We start from the raw sequence: 18,869 nt of genomic DNA, 5'->3' as shown, positions 1-18,869 counted from the left end.
GATTTCTATTCTTTGTTTTTTCCTTCTTATCTTTCATTGTTTTTGACTATTTCTTCTTATGTATTTTATTCATCTTCTTTGACTTCTTGATTTTTTTTCATTCGGTTTTTTCTTCATCTTTTCTGTTGATTTTTTTTTGTTTTATTTGTCTGCCCTTTCTTCTTTGTTTTATTTTATTGTCTTTGTATTCTCTAAATTCTTATTCTTCAACATCTTCTACTATTCTTCTTTTGGTTTTATTAACCGTTTTTATCTTCTGCTTTTTACTTCTTCTTGATCATTTTTGTCCTATCCAAACATTTTTTTTCTTTCTAATTTTTGTTTGTCTTTTTCGCATCTTTACTTTTTTTCTTTTTTATTTTCTTTTTCATCGTCGGATTTTCATCTTCTTATACTTTATTTTCTTCATCTACCATTTTTGTTTTTCTTTTTCTTTTAGTTTTCTTTTCAACTTTGAGTTCTTCATCTCCTTATCATTTTTCTTCTTCACTATTTTGTGTTACCCATCTTGATCTTATCGTTCATGGTCTAGGACTTTTTGTTCATTTTTCCTCATTTTTTTTACGTTTTCGTCAACTCTATGTTCTTCTATGTGTTTCAATTTATCTTTTTTCTCTTCTTTTTCTACTTCGTTTTTTCCTTTTTTTTTCCTTTTTTCTGTTTTATTTTTGATTTTTTCCTCTGCGTCCTGCTAGTGTATTTGGCCTCTCTTACATTATTCCAAAAATAAACAGAATTCAGAAAGCCATACTTGAAACAAACAAAAAAAACAAAAGACTTAAAACCTGTTCATTAGACAATGAAGATGATTTATGATATGTTGACATGGTTTTAATCACGTTAAGTAAGGAAGAATAACTGACAACACAAAACAACAACATATAATCGAGGAACACTACTACTGGTACTGAAAAACGAAAAAAACAATAGAAAAAATGGAAAATTTGATTTATAAAAAATAAAGATGGTAAACAATACAACGAAAAGCCGACCAATGTAGAAACCAAACCACAATTGAGCTTAAGATACATTTAAAAAAGTAATATATTTATATATAGCTCTCAACTTAAGCTAGGATTTCCCACATCACATGTATATTTTTTTTTTCAGATAATCTTGCTCAACAGATAATCCGATTGAAATTATCTTAATATTATCAAAATAACTAAAAGTGGCAGCAAAATTGTTATACAAACTACGAAAATAAATTAATTAAATTAGGATATTTAAAAAGATTTTATTAACGAATAAAGAGAAATTAGTTACTTAGATTGAATGAGAGACCTTATAGCGAAAAATTTACTTCGCATATATTATATATGATATGATTTTAAATGTTTTTTGATTAAATACCAATTTTTAAATTTTCGTTATTTTCTATTTTAAATATTTTTTGATTAAATTTCGATTTTTAATATTTATTAAATTTAAATGTTTTTGATTAAATTTCGATTTTTAACAATTTTTTTATTAATTTACAATTTTTAATATTTTATTTAAATTACGTTTTTAATAATTTTTTAATTAATTGACGATTTTTAATAATTTTTTAATTAATTTACGGTTTTTAATAATTTTTTTATTAAATTTAATTTTAAAAAATATAAGAAGGGATAAAAGGTAATTAGTCACCTTAAGATTGAAGGAGAGAGCTTTAACTCAAAATTTTACTTTGCTTATAATATATATGATTTTCTCCTTTAAAAAAATGAATTTTGAAAAAATTATTAGATTAAAACAGAAGCACTTTTAGTGCTTATATCCAAACACTCTCAAAGGTTTTTTTTTAAATAATTATTTGAAAACTGTTTTAAGATTATCCTATTGTTGCGATATTATTTAAAAAAATATATAATCTTTTATATAAAAAAGTAATTCCAAAAATTATATATCAATTTAGATAATTAAAGATTTTCTTAATATAAATTTCCGAAAATTATATTTAATTTAAAATTTAAAATATTTTAAAAAATTTGTAATTAAGTTTAAGTCTAAAAAGTTAGATATTAATTTATTAAGTTAAATTATTTTAGACTTCTTTAAATATAGTTTAGATTTAATTGAATATTTGAAATTGATATAATATTTTCATATAAACATATAATTAACGAATATGTTATTGTGTTTTTTTAATCATAATCAATCAGTCAAAAATTTTACATATTAAAAATTGCTAAATATTTATATAATATAGTAATTTGATGGGACGGGTTAGGTTTTATTTTTTATAAGTGTGGTCTTATGCGGGTTAAGATATCAAAACATGCAAGATATTAAGATAAAAATATTTCAAAATTAGTAAATATGTTATTATATAGTAATATATATGAACAGATGGTTAGAATTATGTTTTTATAACCACAGCTTTTTGCGCATTAATAAAATGAATGAATAGAATTATGTTTTTATAATAACTATCTTTTCGATTATTAGAATGATTGAGTTATAATTATGTTTTTATGTTCGCGGTCATAATAATACTAACAGAAAAATTTAAATATAAATTATATATATAAACAAAAAATGAATCTTAATCATTTATTAAAAAATTATATCTACGAAAATTCATAAATTACATTACAAAATATTTGATAAAATTCCTGTGCGAATGCATCGGGTAAAATCTAGCTTCTATTTTAAAACACTGTAGAAAATAGTATCAGACGATGTTACCTAATTTTGATATTATTCATAGACATTTAGTGTAATATTCTAAAATGAAATTAATATGAAACCAGACGGTTTGAAACTTGAAAGGTGGGCGGAAGTCCAAAGCCAGTTGCGGGAACGCTAAAACCGCGATAATGTAGGATATATGTAATCTCAATATTACCCCTTATCTAATTTGAAGTACTATCAAAGAACAAGTAGCCTTGGCTGGGGAAAAAGGTCATTTCTAGCTCATCGACACCTAAATCGGTAGAAACCAAGAAAAACAGCGGCTTTCGTTATCTGTTTTTTTTTGTTACTTGAGCTTTTATTTGCGGCGGTTTTGACTGTTTCTCTGTTCTTACATAATAAACCCGTCGATTGCCATTAACTTTCATCGGCAAATTCACAAACTTTCAAAGCTAAATCCAAAAAAAAAAAAAAAATCAAACAAAGCAAAATTAAAAAGAGTTTCAATTTTGAGATGAGTTCTACGAGCAAGGCATGGGCTGTGGCGGCGAGCATCGGTGTCGTGGAGACATTGAAAGACCAATTAGGCGTTTGCCGGTGGAATTACGTTCTCCGGTCGATTAATCAGCATCTCCGGAATAATGTTAGACCCATTTCTCAGACCAAGAAGCTCTCCTCCTCCTCTTCTGCCACCGCTTCCGCCGTCTCCTCCGGTAAGGCGAAGCAGGCTGAGGAATCGCTCCGAACGGTCATGTACTTGAGTTGTTGGGGTCCCAATTAGGCTTTTCAACATCTCTATTCGATGAAATTTCCACAGCAAAGTCCCAAATCTTTGTCACCTAATCGAGAAATTTGGAAACTTTATTCATCGCCATGAATTTGGAAGGTCTGCATAGTATAGAGTCATAAGAGAACAGGCAAAAAGGAGCCTCATGTTTTTGTGTATATAATTGGTAGCATTGTCATCATTATTCTCGAAAATGATTTCGAGATTATGGAACTGATTGATTGTCATTTTTAGTTACAGCAACTAATCAAAAACTCCTCGGAATCATCACACACAAAAGAATATTTGATATATCAGTTGATGAATCTCATGTTTTTTTTTATCCAAAGACAAGATTGAGATCGATGGGCTTAAAGTTACTTTTGTTGGCCCGGAAATTCACTGCATGGTGCGGATTTGTTGATGTTAATCCCTCTTTACATGCCTTCGGTTACTTAAACTTTGTCCTGCGAAATTTATAAAGCGAGTCTTTTTCATTAGCACGGAATCACACCGATGCTTAGTGATCTCTTGATAATCAAAAGCTAACAAGCTTTGTACGGAATGGATATGAAGGTGGGATGGAAGGTGGTGGATTTGATTGACTCACTCAATCTGATGATGATAGACTCTCTCTATCAGGTGATGGAACAGACTACTTGAATCACACAAATAGTTTAATCCAAGAATTCTAATGAACAATGTGAATCACACACAATATTCAAAATAAACAACTCTTACAATGAACTCTCTTTGAAGAAAACAAAAATGCCTTTTATTTAAGATTGAATGGTGATTTACAATGAAGACAAAGATGAGCTTATATAATGCTCTACACAAGTCTAAACTAAAGTTCTAAAAAGCTAAAGCAAGAAAGAAATCACAAACTAAATGCAAAACTAGCCGTTTAAGTCATAATGACCAAATCTCGGCCAAATAAGGTAAATGGAGCTGAGCTTAAGTCTTGACAACTTGGGTGCGTAGAAGTGATGTCTTGGGACGTCCAGGTTCGCTGAATGTGTGCTCAAGTCGTAGAAGCAGCAAGGATATAGCCGTTGGAGAGTTATGACACCAAGTGTGAACATGTTGAATGCACTTGGATCTAAATAAGGAAGGTCGGTCCATGTGCATCTCCAATTGATCCTATGCGTTTTGGTGGAAGTAAGGACGCCTCGTAGAGCCTCTGGTTGAGTTAGAATGTCTCCTGGTCGCCAAAGATATGTCTGAAGACTCCAAAACCTAGAAGGTGGCAAATAAGGCAAGTGGAGGATCCATCGGGTTAGAATTTGGATATCTCCTAAACCAGAATCGATCTCGGTCTGAATCAAATTCTCTGTGATTCTCTGATGAGTCAAGATTCCAGAACAAGTCGGTTGATAGCTTAATTCCTCCTGGTTTAGTCGGAATTCTCCAATTAAGGCGCATATGTCCAAATCGGGTAAGTAGAGGATCACCCGATTTATAAACTCAATATCTCCTTCATCTGAACTCCAATTGGACTGATTCCACTTCGAGGTGTGCTCTGGTTGAGCTAAGAATGTGATCCAAGTGGCAGTTGGGCTGGAACACTTGTTATTGGACTTCATTTGACCTGGACAATGCTCGTGGCTCTTTTTGGGTTGAACAGTATCTTCAATAGATTGGTTGCCTCCTCTTTGGTTTGGTCCGGTTAAGATTGAGTGATCTAATGGCTTATTGGTGATGGGATAGGAGTCTAGAGAGAACAAATTAATGACAGTCGTCTCCCCTTCGCCATTAACTTGTTCAACAAGGGAGATCGTCTCTCCTTTACCCTTGGCTAGACTCTCATGTCCGTTGCACCTAATTCTTCCAAGTGTTGAGATCACCATGAGACGTCTTGATGGGTTGATGTCCGCATCATACCCTCCCTCTTGAAAAAGTTTCGTCCTCGAAACTAATTCATCTGCACAAAGATAGAGCAAGTTAGTATTATGGTAAAGATGTGAGTCTAGAAACTTACCTTGGATCATTTCTCCATTCCAGTTCAGGTGGGATTGGTGTGGAATGTCTGGTGGTTCTTCTTTGATCAGTAAAGAGGCAATGACTCCTCTCCAAGGTTTGTTGTTGATTTCCTTTGGCAGCAACGTAGTCGTCTTGGTGAAAACTTCATATTCACGTGGTGTGTCTCCACTAAAGCTTGGTGGTTTGGATTTTTGTAAAATCTCTTCTGTACCTGCAAGATCTTTGACACTTTTGACAGAAGACAAGTGCGTTATGGCAGTCATGGTAGTACAAGAAACACAGAAACATGATCTAGGTTTAACCATTTCATTAACCTTTTGCAAAGCATCATATTGTTCACAGTTTTGTTGTTTAAAATAAGAGATGGGTTCTTTCTCACATGTCTCTGGATATAAAATATTCATTATCACAGACTTAGAATTATCAGAAATAAGTGAGAGAATTGTGCTACTTACCTGAGTAGAACTATCGTTTAGTTCTGTTTCCTTTATTGCCACGACATTTGGAGTTAACATGTTATCTGGTGGCTCTGGTTGGATCAGAGTGAAGTTGGTAACAACTTCATCTTTCTCAGGAGTAGGCTGACACATATCTATCTCTTCATAGTGCTGCTCTCCATGATTTAAACCTGCATCAAAAACCTTTGGCAAAGACAAGCAAATCATATCTGAATTGGAAATTTTAAAATGCAACTCATCTTTTTCTATTTTTCTAGCTTCTTCTTTTTCTGGTTCAACTGATGAACTAATCTCTAATTCTCTAGATGGGCATGTCTTAGCAAAATGTCCTCTCTGATGACATCTATAACAGATTTTGGTATCTATCATAAGAGTTTTAGAAGACTTACATTGCTTTGCTTTGTCTTGTGGCTCAAGTGTCGATTTTGTGCTTCCCTTGTGAGCTGTGAGTGGTGGGTTTAAATTTGGTTTAACTTCTGTAGTTACCACTGGTTTCTCAGCATTTGACTTCTTCTCCAAAGTGTTTTGAAACACTTTCTTTGGCTCAGGACAGTAGGCGTGCTTGTGCTTAGGGACAAGCGGTGGTTTTGATATCCAACCTTTTGTAGTTGCTTGGAACAAAAGCTTCTTGGGAGTGTAGTTGCGGTTGTAGAACTTCTGTACGAACTCTCTGTGCATACGCTGCTTTAGATCACCCCAACTGCGAACTGGATTATGGTAGTAGTTTAGAGCTTCTTCCTGTCGCCACCAGGTGGTAGCTTCTCCAACAAATGAGTCAATTTGCATATGATAGTCTCTCCTCCTTAGGAATGTTGTTGGACCGCATCCAGTATTCCATTTCGTTCTCCCATTGTAGGTAAGCTTCTGGTCCTTGATCATGACCTGAAAAGTAGATGTGACATGGCTCACAAGCTGCTTCATCATCTGTTGGCTCACCACAAGACTCATCTTCCATGGTGTAGTTGATGTTTGCTTTATTTGGTTCTTGAACCTGTTCTTCAATCTCCAATTTATCAACATAACCTTCTTTTGGATCAACTCCCACGTTCCAAGGCTCATCATCATATGGATCACCATCTTCTGAACTGATTTGAGAATCAGTTTCTTCATACCAACGTTTTTGGTATTGTTCTATGAACTGATCATGATCTCCTGCATAAGTGAACTCTCTATGATCTTGCTCACTTTCGTGGTCCCCCTCTCCTTGACTGAGCTGGGATTCAGTCTCTCCCTGCCATGAATCTCCGTCATGGTCATCTCTTTCAGAATTCTCATATTCATCTCCATGACTGATTTGGGAAGCAGCACCTTCGATCTGTGAGTCTTCTTCTTCACATGCTGGGGCACTTCCATAACTAATATAAGGATCAGTTTCTCCATAGCATGACTGGTCTTCGTATGCTCCTCCTCCTTCCCATGAATCATACGGTTCCTCACCCCAATCAATTTCGGATGTGTTGTATTTGTTGGCTTCATCTTCATACTCCATAATTTTCTGGCTTTAAAGTTGTACCTCGCAAGAGAGAGACAAGAGATAATCAGAAGCGTGACTCAGTGGTCGACAAAAATAAATATTTGCAATATTGAAGACACGACCAAGTAAAAGGAAACAAAGTAATTCGACTAACAAGAAAAAGGAAAACAGATTATTATTATTTTTTTTTGGGACAAAATTCAGAAGAAATAATTAACTTTTTATTTGGTTTTCTTTCTTTTAAAAACGGAAGATCTCGATAACTAAAATAAGCAAAAGCAAAATTTTCTTTATGATTTTTTTTTTTGAAAAGAATTCGAAAATGCAAATAACAAAAGGAAAAATTCTTATTTTTATTTTCTGGTTTTGAGAATCAAAGCAAGCATAGAATATTTCAAAACAAGAGATTTTTTTTTTTTGTGAGTCTAGAAAAGAAATCAGATAACAAAACAATGAAAACAGAATGGAAACAAGTTTTTTATGGGTTTTTAATTTTATAATGAAAGAAATAACAAAAAGCAAAAGATAAAAACAAAAGCACCTTGGTAGGAACTTGAGCTCTGATACCAGATGATGTAGGCACGGAATCACACCGATGCTTAGTGATCTCTTGATAATCAAAAGCTAACAAGCTTTGTGCGGAAGTGGATATGAAGGTGGGATGGAAGGTGGTGGATTTGATTGACTCACTCAATCTGATGATGATAGACTCTCTCTATCAGGTGATGGAACAGACTACTTGAATCACACAAATAGTTTAATCCAAGAATTCTAATGAACAATGTGAATCACACACAATATTCAAAATAAACAACTCTTACAAAGAACTCTCTTTGAAGAAAACGAAAATGCCTTTTATTTAAGATTGAATGGTGATTTACAATGAAGACAAAGATGAGCTTATATAATGCTCTACACAAGTCTAAACCGAAGTTCTAAAAAGCTAAAGCAAGAAAGAAATCACAAACTAAATGCAAAACTAGCCGTTTAAGTCATAATGACCAAATCTCGGCCAAATAAGGTAAATGGAGCTGAGCTTAAGTCTTGACAACTTGGGTGCGTAGAAGTGATGTCTTGGGACGTCCAGGTTCGCTGAATGTGTGCTCAAGTCGTAGAAGCAGCAAGGATATAGCCGTTGGAGAGTTATGACACCAAGTGTGAACATGTTGAATGCACTTGGATCTAAATAAGGAAGGTCGGTCCATGTGCATCTCCAATTGATCCTATGCGTTTTGGTGGAAGTAAGGACGCCTCGTAGAGCCTCTGGTTGAGTTAGAATGTCTCCTGGTCGCCAAAGATATGTCTGAAGACTCCAAAACCTAGAAGGTGGCAAATAAGGCAAGTGGAGGATCCATCGGGTTAGAATTTGGATATCTCCTAAACCAGAATCGATCTCGGTCTGAATCAAATTCTCTGTGATTCTCTGATGAGTCAAGATTCCAGAACAAGTCGGTTGATAGCTTAATTCCTCCTGGTTTAGTCGGAATTCTCCAATTAAGGCGCATATGTCCAAATCGGGTAAGTAGAGGATCACCCGATTTATAAACTCAATATCTCCTTCATCTGAACTCCAATTGGACTGATTCCACTTCGAGGCGTGCTTTGGTTGAGCTAAGAATGTGATCCAAGTGGCAGTTGGGCTGGAACACTTGTTATTGGACTTCATTTGACCTGGACAATGCTCGTGGCTCTTTTTGGGTTGAACAGTATCTTCAATAGATTGGTTGCCTCCTCTTTGGTTTGGTCCGGTTAAGATTGAGTGATCTAATGGCTTATTGGTGATGGGATAGAAGTCTAGAGAGAACAAATTAATGACAGTCGTCTCCCCTTCGCCATTAACTTGTTCAACAAGGGAGATCGTCTCTCCTTTACCCTTGGCTAGACTCTCATGTCCGTTGCACCTAATTCTTCCAAGTGTTGAGATCACCATGAGATCACCATGCCTTCGGTTACTTAAACTTTGTCCTGCGAAATTAATAAAGCGAGTCTTTTTCATTAGCCTAATTGTTTGATGAAACAGAGTACTCTGTTTTATGAGGGAAAATAAACAAGTCTAACAGAAAAGAGAAAGAATCATCGCCATGTCTTTGTCTTCTTCAATTCTTCTTTAAAACCATATTTTATTATAGCATAGAAAGGTTAAATAATGATGAAAGATGATAAAGAATAAAATTTAAATTAATATAAAATAGCAGTTATCAACTATAATTATAATTCTTTGAGCTCTTCTTCTTCTTTTTCTTCTTCCGAGGTTTAGGACAGCTTGGTTCAGCTGCAGCTTCTTCTCCCTGTCCTTGTAACGTTTAGGTTTTTAGATCGTAAAGTCGATATGCCAACAACCTGTAAGAGCAAGAAGCAAGTTAAAAAACCTTTGTGTAATCAAAAGAATTCTCATTTTCTACTATCTTGTAGAGCCAGAACGTGTCAGTGAACATATTAGAAAATCTCAGAGACAACGCAGCAGGTGTAAACAGATTCTTAACTCTAAAGTAGATATTTCACTTTCTGTACACTCAATTAGCCAAAACGTAAACAAAGGAGGAGATGATCCCAAATAAATCAATAGAAAATAAAGAAGATATATATGTGGTAGAAATGAAAGATTCAGTAGTGTGACAGAAGCAGTCAGCTTAGAGGTTAAGTGGTTTATAACTCTTTATGAAGTGTAATAAAGTAAGTAACCATGGTTTATATAGGTTATCGTCTTTAGTCGCTATTTATATAAGTTGTCTTAGGGATTTCGGAAAAATCCATCGAATGTTTTGTGGTGTCTTATGGGAGTGCTCTATTGTCAAATTACTCTAGTGTCTTTGTAATTCCAAAAATATAAACTATAAATCTCTGTTTCTATATCATAGTGGGGTTACATTGCTTTACATAAGTCTTTCATTATGAGATTACATAAAACAGTAACGTGACGATGTTGTTGTTTAAAAGAGCAATATCAAAACTAAATACAGTTATAGTCACATGTATAAGCTTTGAGATTATTGTCTAAATGTATAAGCAGGAAATATTACAAACCTAAAGGTTCTTCGTTTCAAGAAGTGTTGGGATGGTGGCAACATTAAGAGCACCTCCAATGGTGTATCATGAGGAGTTTATAGGTTGGATTCATCTATTATTTGGATTTAAAAAAATCAAAAAGCTGATGAACCGTCTCTTAAGAAAGGATTTTTAGGGCATCTCCAACCATGATACTCATAGTTGGGATTTATAGGCATTTTATATTAGTTTTTTTGTTTTTTGGAACAGTAGTGATCTCCAACCAAAATATGACTTCCAACTCTAAACTTGTGTTTGAATATCAACAAAATAAAATAATAACATTTTAGTTCCATGTACACTGATTTGCTTCCTTAGTATATCATCCTCTCGCAAAACTCAAAACAAAACCCATATCAGAAACTGTTCGATTCAGAGAGCAGTAAAACAGAGATTTAACGACAAACACTAGATGAAAACCACAATAAAAAATACAGATGACAAGAAGTGTAATGACAATAAACCCTGCATATGTCCTCACAAACACAAAACCACAATAAAAAATGGCAGCTAGGATCAGACTTAAATCAAGATGAAAACTTAATGAAGCAGATACTTAGTAGAGATAGATTCGATGCAGATACTTGAAGAACATCCTCCAAGCGTTTGATATTCCATTCTACCAAAATCATATTCCATATTTCAAAATTGAGAAAGCAGCTGGTAAATTGAAAACAATTTCATATTGAGTCATACTTGAGTCCATTCTATTCTCGAGGAGCCACACACAGAAAATTGCAAAACAAATCTCCGATAATTCACATTTCACAACTCACCAGCAAGAAAACCAAATCAAATCCAACAAAATCAGGCAGAACTGGAACAAAAGACAAAACGAAAGCAATCAAATTCAATAGCAGAAATCAAAATCAGCTTCAAAAATCAAGAGGGGTATAGAGAAGACAATCTTTCAATTTTTTTCTAAAATTGAATCCATGTTTGCTCTACCTATCAGAAAATCAAGATCAGCTTCAAAAATTCAACGAATTTGCTTCATACATTACTGGATTTGTATCATCATAACGAAATCAAAAGACAATGAATTCACCACATCGCCGCCATGAGATTCGCCGTAATCGATGGAGTTTCGGTTAACGGAGACGGAGAATCGAAAGCGAATCGCACCGTCTTGAACGATAATCTCCTTAGAAACACAGACAAAACAACGAGAGAGATCCAGAAAAGCTGTTCTCAATCTCCCCATTTACCTCCGTTTCTCATCTCATGGAAACACTCAAATAAGATCGCTTCCGTTTACAAAATCCTGGACGAGGAAATTAAAAATTAAACGACGACGAAATTTGCAGAGCTCGATCTCCTTGCCGTACTTCCTTGGAAGCAAACCGCCATGCAGAAAAAGCTCCGACCACATCCGAACGCTTTTTCACGGTGTCAAACAATCGCAACCACAATCGGAAAAATGGCTAAATGAGGAAGAAAATGAAGCAAACATTTTTAAAAACGAAAGAGATGCTCTGTTTCAGGAATTTTTTTTCCTTCACACACCAGCCTATAAGAAAACGCCACATGTCCAGTGATATCCTAGTCATACGGGTTCATCAGACTCACTCTACTCATACGGTATCAATGAATTTGGACTTTGTTTTTAATTTTTTAATCCAAAAAACACGCAGGGACCCACTTGTGATACTGGAGGAGCTTGCGTTGGAGATGGCCTAGGGCATCTCTATCGCGGGCTCATAAGGGGTTTATAAGTGGGCCCGTGCGTTTTTTTGTATTAAAATTTATTAAAATTGGCCCATTTCCATTCATACGGTATCACTGCAGTGATACTGATGATACCGTATCATCAGAGTATCATCGAGGACGTGGCGTTTTTTCATTGGTGCTTGGGTTTAATGAGAAATAAAAATTTTGGGGTCATTTTGAGGACAAAAATTTGTTCGTGTTTTCTTCTCGTGTTTTCTCTTCTCAAAACTTTTGCGACGAAATCGGCGACTGTAAATCACAGAAGCAAATCTCCGTTACCGGAGCCGAGAATCCCGAGCAACATCACCGGTTGGTTACCCAGGTACGCGATTCTATCTTTGCTTGGTGTTTCATGTTTGTTTTCGTTGATTTCGATAGAATTAGGGTTTTGGGTATGCGGAAAAATTTAGGGTTCTTTGGGTTTTGGGATTTAAGGGGTTTTCTCAAAGCATCTGAGTCTGTGGTTGATTGAATTGTGTTCATTAACGGCTGGTAACAAATCGAATTCGGTGATATAAATCAGATTAGGGTTTCGTAAATGAACAAATTTGGGGGTTTTTTAATCGATTGATTTTAGGGGTTTTAGGTATAATTACTGATGCGTTTGATGAAGTCTATTGATTATCTAGTTGTTAGTGTGTTGATACAAAGCAGATTAGGATTTCGTAAAAGGGATAAGTTGTGGGTTTTTGAATCATTTGATTTTGAGGCGTTTGATTTGAGGCGTTTGAATGAATGCTTTTGATGAATGCGTTTGATGACTGCGTTTGATGAATATCTACATGTATGTGTTTGATGTATGCGTTTGAATGAATGCGTTTGATGTATGTGTTTGATGAATTTTGAGGCGTTTGATTTGAGGCGTTTCAAGCTTGCGTTTGATGAATATGTACATGTATTCCTTGTATGCGTTTGATGAATTTTGGTTGCGTTTAGACTCTGGATCATTGTTTAGACCTTTTTTGTGCATCATCGTTAAGTTTTGTCGTTGTTGTTCATTGCAGATCATGCCTATAAGCTACAGCGAACCTTCCTCTGATGATGAACCCCTTGAAGACCTCCGGTGGGCCTACGGTGATGCCAACTACGGCATACCGGAGAAGTGTTTTTGCGGAAAACAGCTGAAGGTTAAATGTGTGTCCAAAGATGCAGAGACGGACAGTAATGGACGCAAATTCTATGTGTGTCCTGACTGGATAGATGACGTAAGTTAATCGGTTACATTTGCTAGTCAATTTTTTTGGAAGTTATATAAAAGGTTTATTTTAGCTTAAGTCATTTGTGCAGTGGAAGACACCGGAGCATATCTTTAAGTGGTGGGAAAAGGCTGTGGAAGAGGAAATCGGTAAATTGGGCATGAGGATCCGAGAGCAAAAGGAGGACATGTTTGGGCTGCAAACACTTCCGATACAGAGCATTGGAGGACTAAGGGAGGAGCTAATGGAGCTTGAGGGAGAAGTTTCCAACCTTTACTTGAGCGAGATGGCTAACCAAGCAGAAACACGTGAGGAGCTAAGGGTGATGCACGGTGAAGTATCAACCCTGAAGCAAGAGATGGCTAGCCAAGGTGAAATACGTGAGGAACTAAGGGTCCTGCAGGGTGAACTGTCAACCCTGAAGCAGGAGATGGCTAACCAAGGTGATAACTATCTGCTACTTTGTTTTTTTGTGTCATAGCGGCAATCTCATTCATGTTGTCTTAACTGCTTTGACTGGCTACATGTTTAAGCGCCTGTTGACTGCTGTTGGCTGTTGTTGGCTATGTTATGTATGTTGTTGGCTACTTGTTTAAGCCCTTATTGACTTCGTTAAGACACTAAACTTATGTCATCTATCTATTTCCTTTGTTATGTTATGGCTTTGTATATATCTTCCGTTTTGCTTTCGTATTTTGGTGTATGACCCTGACAGGTATGGCGTACGCGGCAGCCTATCACACAAAGGTAATTACACTTGTCTTTTCTTTGTTTAATATTTTGTTCTGGTGGTATTCGGTTACTGATGACTTGGTTTGTTGTGCGAGGTGTCTTTGATGAAAGTAAATTGGATAAGGAACGTAATAGTTGGAGTCTAACGAGAATGCGGTCATGCGTTTAAACAAGGTCAGTTTGTAGTTATTGCTTTTAAACAAGTTAGGTGGTTAGTAATGGTCTTTCTTGTCAATATTGCTGGTTTAGGTTAGGGTAAATAGTTGTTAGGTTGAAAGTTAAATCCAATCGTGTCAAAGCTCACATCTGTTTAATTCACGAGTTAATGCGTCTGTCTTCATTCATTGGAAAAGTAACAAAACAAAAATAACACTTAACACACCTAAAAATCAAGAATGAGTAATCCTTATATAAATAAAAACTCTAACCTAAACCCTTGTCTCTTACACTATGAAACCCTTATCTTAGCCGTTCATACCCCTTTTCTGTCTCACACCCTTGTCTAAGCCGTTCATACTTTCCAACAAGCTTTCTTCTCTTACCCTCCTATGGATTCACCGAACCCATATGGTAACTCCCACAGTTTTTTAAACCTCCTAAACAGCCAAGAAGAAATATCTTTGTCATTCGCACCGACTGTAGATCTTGCATCCTCAGAAGTTCCAACGTTTAGCACCCAGCAGAGTGAGGATCAGACTTCAAGGAGGAAGTGGCATCCTACTGAAGACATTGTCCTGATCTCTTCTTGAAAGCAGCATTGAAAGAGCAAAGCAGTGGCCAAAACGAAAACGACGTGATGAAGAATGCTCATCAGATCTTCCTCAATGATCACGGGTTTAAGTATGGCCTTGAGCATGCCTGGAGGGAACTGAGGCATGACCAAAAGTGGAGCTCATCCTCGGCTGCAAAAGATGCTGATAAAAAAAAACGGAAAAAAGGAGATGCTAACTCATCTAAGCCAGATTCCCCTCAACCTGGTTGTCACGGAGAGGAGACAGCAGAGGCACGACCCCCTGGTGTGAAGTCTGCCAAGAAAGCCAAGGGTAAAAAGGCTGTTCGGGGAGTTGAAGAGGAAATGATAGACTTCACCAACATGTGAGAAATAAAACAACAGGATATAGCACACAAAAAGATGCTCTCCAGGCAGAGAATGCTTGAGCACTTACTCGCAAAAGGAGATAGACTATCAGAGGGTGAAAAAACTCTAAGGGAATCACTCATTAAAGAATTCTTGTCTTAGTCTTAGTGTTTTAAGTTTTATATTTCTGTACTATGTCTTAGTCTAAGTGTTTTATGTTTTATATTTCTGAACTAGTATGTTCTATGTCTTAATGGCTGTTTGGTGTAGTTAATGTGAATCAGTTATGTTTATGTCTTGATGGCTGTCTCCTATATATGTTACTAAGAAAAATGGGTCCTATGTGTATTTTGTTTTCTATTGGCGTACAGGTTGTGGTGACAAGTCAGGCGCAAGTTGCTGGAATATGGGTCCTCTATGAGTTGGTGCTAGTGATCTCTAAGCCATATATTATGGAGAGTTGTTTTCTGTCCACAAAATCTTGTAAACCATATAGTACAAGGGCTCGACAGCCATGTATTTTTAGTGATCTTTTGTATCCACAACTTTATGTAATTGTTTTGTATCCACATGTACATCGATATATAGAAACTGCATTTGGTCGTAACATTATTATCACTCGACATTTGTTATAAAAACCTCTACCCAAACTTCCCTCATTCGTTTCTTTCTAAACCCAAACTCTCTCTTACATAGTTTTATGGCTTCTTCTTCTAATAATCCTCATTATAATCCTTATGATGGTGGCAATGATGGTCTATATAATCCTTATGACGGTGTCAATGATGGTCTTGATGAGAGTTTTGATGAAAAGTTTGATGACATGTTTGATCAAAATTTTGACAGCGCTTTCAACGCTTTACTTGAGCGACAAGCCGGTTCTAAACCAATGAAGAAGAAGAGGGCATATATAGAAAGACAACGAGAACAAAAGCACGCCCAATTATGGAACGACTACTTCGCTGAGAACGCTACATATCCTTACCATATATTTCGGCGTCGGTTTAGAATGAACAAGCCATTTTTCATGCACAATGTGGAACGACTATCAAATGAAGTGCCATATTTTCAGCAAAGGAGAGATGCTGTTGGAAGGCTTAGCCTATCTGGATTACAAAAATGTACGGCAGCAATCCGTATTTTGGCGTATGGAAGTGCGGCTGACGCAGTTGATGAATACCTTCGTCTTGGTGAAAGTACGGCAATCAAATGCTTAGAAAAATTCACCGAAAAAATAATATCTCTGTTCGGGGATGAATACCTTAGAAGACCCACACCAGAAGATCTGAAGAAGCTGCTAGATGTTGGGGAGGACCGGGGGTTTCCCGGTATGGTATGAAGTATTGATTGCATGCACTGGGAATGGAAAAATTGTCCAACAGCTTGGAAAGGGCAATATACACGGGGCTCAGGGAAACCAACAATTGTGTTAGAAGCTGTAGCATCACACAATCTGTGGTTTTGGCATGCTTTTTTTGGATCTCCAGGTACTTTAAATGATATCAATGTTCTTGACCGTTCGCCTGTTTTTGATGACATATTACAAGGCCAAGCTCCTAAAGTCAGATACTATGTCAACGGACACCAGTACAAGCTGGCATATTACCTAACCGACGGAATTTATCAAATTGGGCAACATTTAACAAATCAATTCCACTTCCACAATCTGAAAAGGACAAGACATTTGCGAGATGCCAAGAAGGTGTACGAAAAGATGTCGAACGGGCTTTCGGAGTCTTACAAGCCAGGTTTGCCATTGTTAAAAATCCAGCTCTTATTTGGGATAAGGAAAAAATAGGAAAGATCATGCGGGCATGTATCATATTACACAATATGATAGTTGAAAACGAACGACCATTCGACACCCAATATAATGTATCAGAATTTCAACAGGGAGAAGGAAACAGAACGTCAGAAGTCGATATGACATATTCAACTTATATGTCCACAAATATTAGCAATATGATCAGCGTTCGAAACGAAGTTCGTGACAAAAAAATTCATGACTGATTGAAGGCTGATTTAGTTGAACACATATGGCTTAAATTTGGAACAGAAACGCCTTATGATTAAACGTCTACTTCTTGTATATTATATGTTTTTAAAACATAATTTGAATAATTTGTAATTTAAATTCTAAACCTATGTAATATAACTTGTTTTACAATGTATTATTCCAACTAGAAAAGAATCTGCGCTATACTACAAAATTATAAACTATTTACTTTTTTGTACTATCTATTAATAATCTCTTACATCTATTTTTCACATTTTTAATTTAAATCACTATTTAGCAATAATTTTTAACTTTCTCAAATTGCTATTTTTAGATTTTGTTTACATATAATATATTATATATATATAGGTTCCATCATCCTTACCTATAGCTTTAATATTTTGTAGATTTAGTTGTTGCTATATTCTTTTTTTTAAAATACTTTATTAAATTTTTCTCTCTATTTTATAACTTGTTCTCTTTTCAATTTGTTATTGAATATTATTTTTGAGATGTAAGTTTGTTTTAAAAATATTTTCATAATTAAATCGAAAAAAAATAAATCGAAAAAACATATTATTTTATTCGTATGAATCCCGATTACGGGTTCAGGGATAGAGGTCACTTTTTGATTCAAGTTCTTCACTGTTCCGAAAAAAAAATATTAAATCAATTGCTATGATACCCATACTGGGGATCAGCTTAGGCCATCTCCATTGCTGATCTCCAAAGTGGGTATCATAGCAATTGTTTTATTATTATTTTTTTTTCGGAACAGTGAAGAACTTGATTTGAAAAGTTATCTCCATCCCTGAACCCGTAATTCGGGGTTCATTCGATTAAAATTTTGTCCCCACTTTTTTCCCTAAGTGAATCATACACTGCCACATATCCAGTCATACTCTCATGATACGGGATCATCGGTATCACTGGGAAGATACCGTATGACTGCATTTGATCTTTAAATCTTTATTTTTGAGCCAAAAATTGAAACTGGACCCACGTATGATACTGCAATGGAGATGCCCTTAGAACCCAGTTTTGATGGGATTCATCGGCTATGTGGCAGTTTTCTATTGGCAAAGTTTTTTTCTTTCTGCAACAATCTTTCTCTTCCCCCAAAACAATAAACCCCAAGAGAGAATTACCATTGGAGAAAAAAATTTAATGGGTTCTAAATTTTTCAATCATTAAAATTAAATAAATAAAAAATTAAAGATGAACCCCATCAAAAGTTCACCATTGAGGTTGCTTTAGTGTGAAAAAAATAAGAAGAACAATGGCACTTTAGAAAGTGAAAGGAATACAAAGAGGTCGACATTAAATTTGGAAGAAGAAACAAATTGTTGTTACAAATAGCAATGAAGAATTTGAAGAAGTCGGGAGAAGATGAATGTACAATAATCTAGGTTTGATCTATGCCACGTGACAAACTTCTGATGATGTGTAGCTTTCAAATGGTGTGATTGCCTCATTATTTCTCTGAATATTTTTGCTTAAGTGGAGTACTGCCTGAGAAGCTTGGAATTCAATCCCTTTCATATAAAGGAGATAGTGTATAACAAAAACCATTAGTGCTTTATCCTCTCTTTTTTTGTGAACCTTCATTACTACTTTATAAGAGAATTTTATAAGTTATGTATCGCTTGTTAATGAAGAGTTAAATGTTCTGTTAAAACTTTTGGCGACATAATTCAAAAACTGTTTTGATTGTTTATATGTGAGTTTGTTTGGTTTAAAGATTTATAGTGTCAATAAAATTCTCAATAGTGCCTATAATTTCTACTTTAATAGTTAAAATATGATTTTTCC

The 18,869-nt window shown here is 35.4% G+C and overlaps 3 protein-coding genes across 3 annotated transcripts; 2 read left to right on the top strand and 1 right to left on the bottom strand.

Moving 5' to 3' along the window:
• Window positions 1-3,095: 3,095 nt before the first annotated feature.
• On the top strand, window positions 3,096-3,571 carry LOC18991722. Its single transcript, XM_006415041.2, has one exon. The coding sequence runs from the start codon at window positions 3,134-3,136 to the stop codon at window positions 3,398-3,400; it is 267 nt and encodes an 88-aa protein (XP_006415104.1). The 5' UTR covers window positions 3,096-3,133; the 3' UTR covers window positions 3,401-3,571.
• A 1,911-nt stretch (window positions 3,572-5,482) lies between these two features.
• Window positions 5,483-7,346, bottom strand: LOC112084085. Its single transcript, XM_024152815.1, has 2 exons — window positions 5,824-7,346; window positions 5,483-5,753 (listed from the first exon to the last, which is right to left on the bottom strand). The coding sequence occupies exons 1-2, from the start codon at window positions 6,934-6,936 to the stop codon at window positions 5,628-5,630; spliced, it is 1,239 nt and encodes a 412-aa protein (XP_024008583.1). The 5' UTR covers window positions 6,937-7,346; the 3' UTR covers window positions 5,483-5,627.
• Window positions 7,347-15,761: 8,415 nt separating this feature from the next.
• Window positions 15,762-16,400, top strand: LOC112083906. The gene has a single exon (XM_024152128.1). It carries the CDS (start codon window positions 15,762-15,764, stop codon window positions 16,398-16,400), a length of 639 nt encoding a protein of 212 aa, XP_024007896.1.
• Window positions 16,401-18,869: the final 2,469 nt, after the last annotated feature.

Source organism: Eutrema salsugineum, unplaced genomic scaffold (genome assembly GCF_000478725.1).
Source record: "Eutrema salsugineum unplaced genomic scaffold, Eutsalg1_0 scaffold_5, whole genome shotgun sequence".
In the NCBI taxonomy this organism is placed as follows: domain Eukaryota; kingdom Viridiplantae; phylum Streptophyta; class Magnoliopsida; order Brassicales; family Brassicaceae; genus Eutrema; species Eutrema salsugineum.
Note: the sequence above shows the minus strand (reverse complement) of the source record. Positions and strands in the feature narration are given on the sequence as shown.

Coding starts and splice junctions, on each gene's coding strand:
- LOC18991722 (XM_006415041.2), top strand. CDS start 3,134: ATGAGTTCTACGAGCAAGGCATGGGCTGTGGCGGCGAGCATCGGTGTC.
- LOC112084085 (XM_024152815.1), bottom strand. CDS start 6,936: ATGAAGAAACTGATTCTCAAATCAGTTCAGAAGATGGTGATCCATATG. Junction 5,754..5,823: donor TAAACGATAGTTCTACTCAG/GTAAGTAGCACA, acceptor TTTTATATCCAG/AGACATGTGAGAAAGAACCC.
- LOC112083906 (XM_024152128.1), top strand. CDS start 15,762: ATGGCTTCTTCTTCTAATAATCCTCATTATAATCCTTATGATGGTGGC.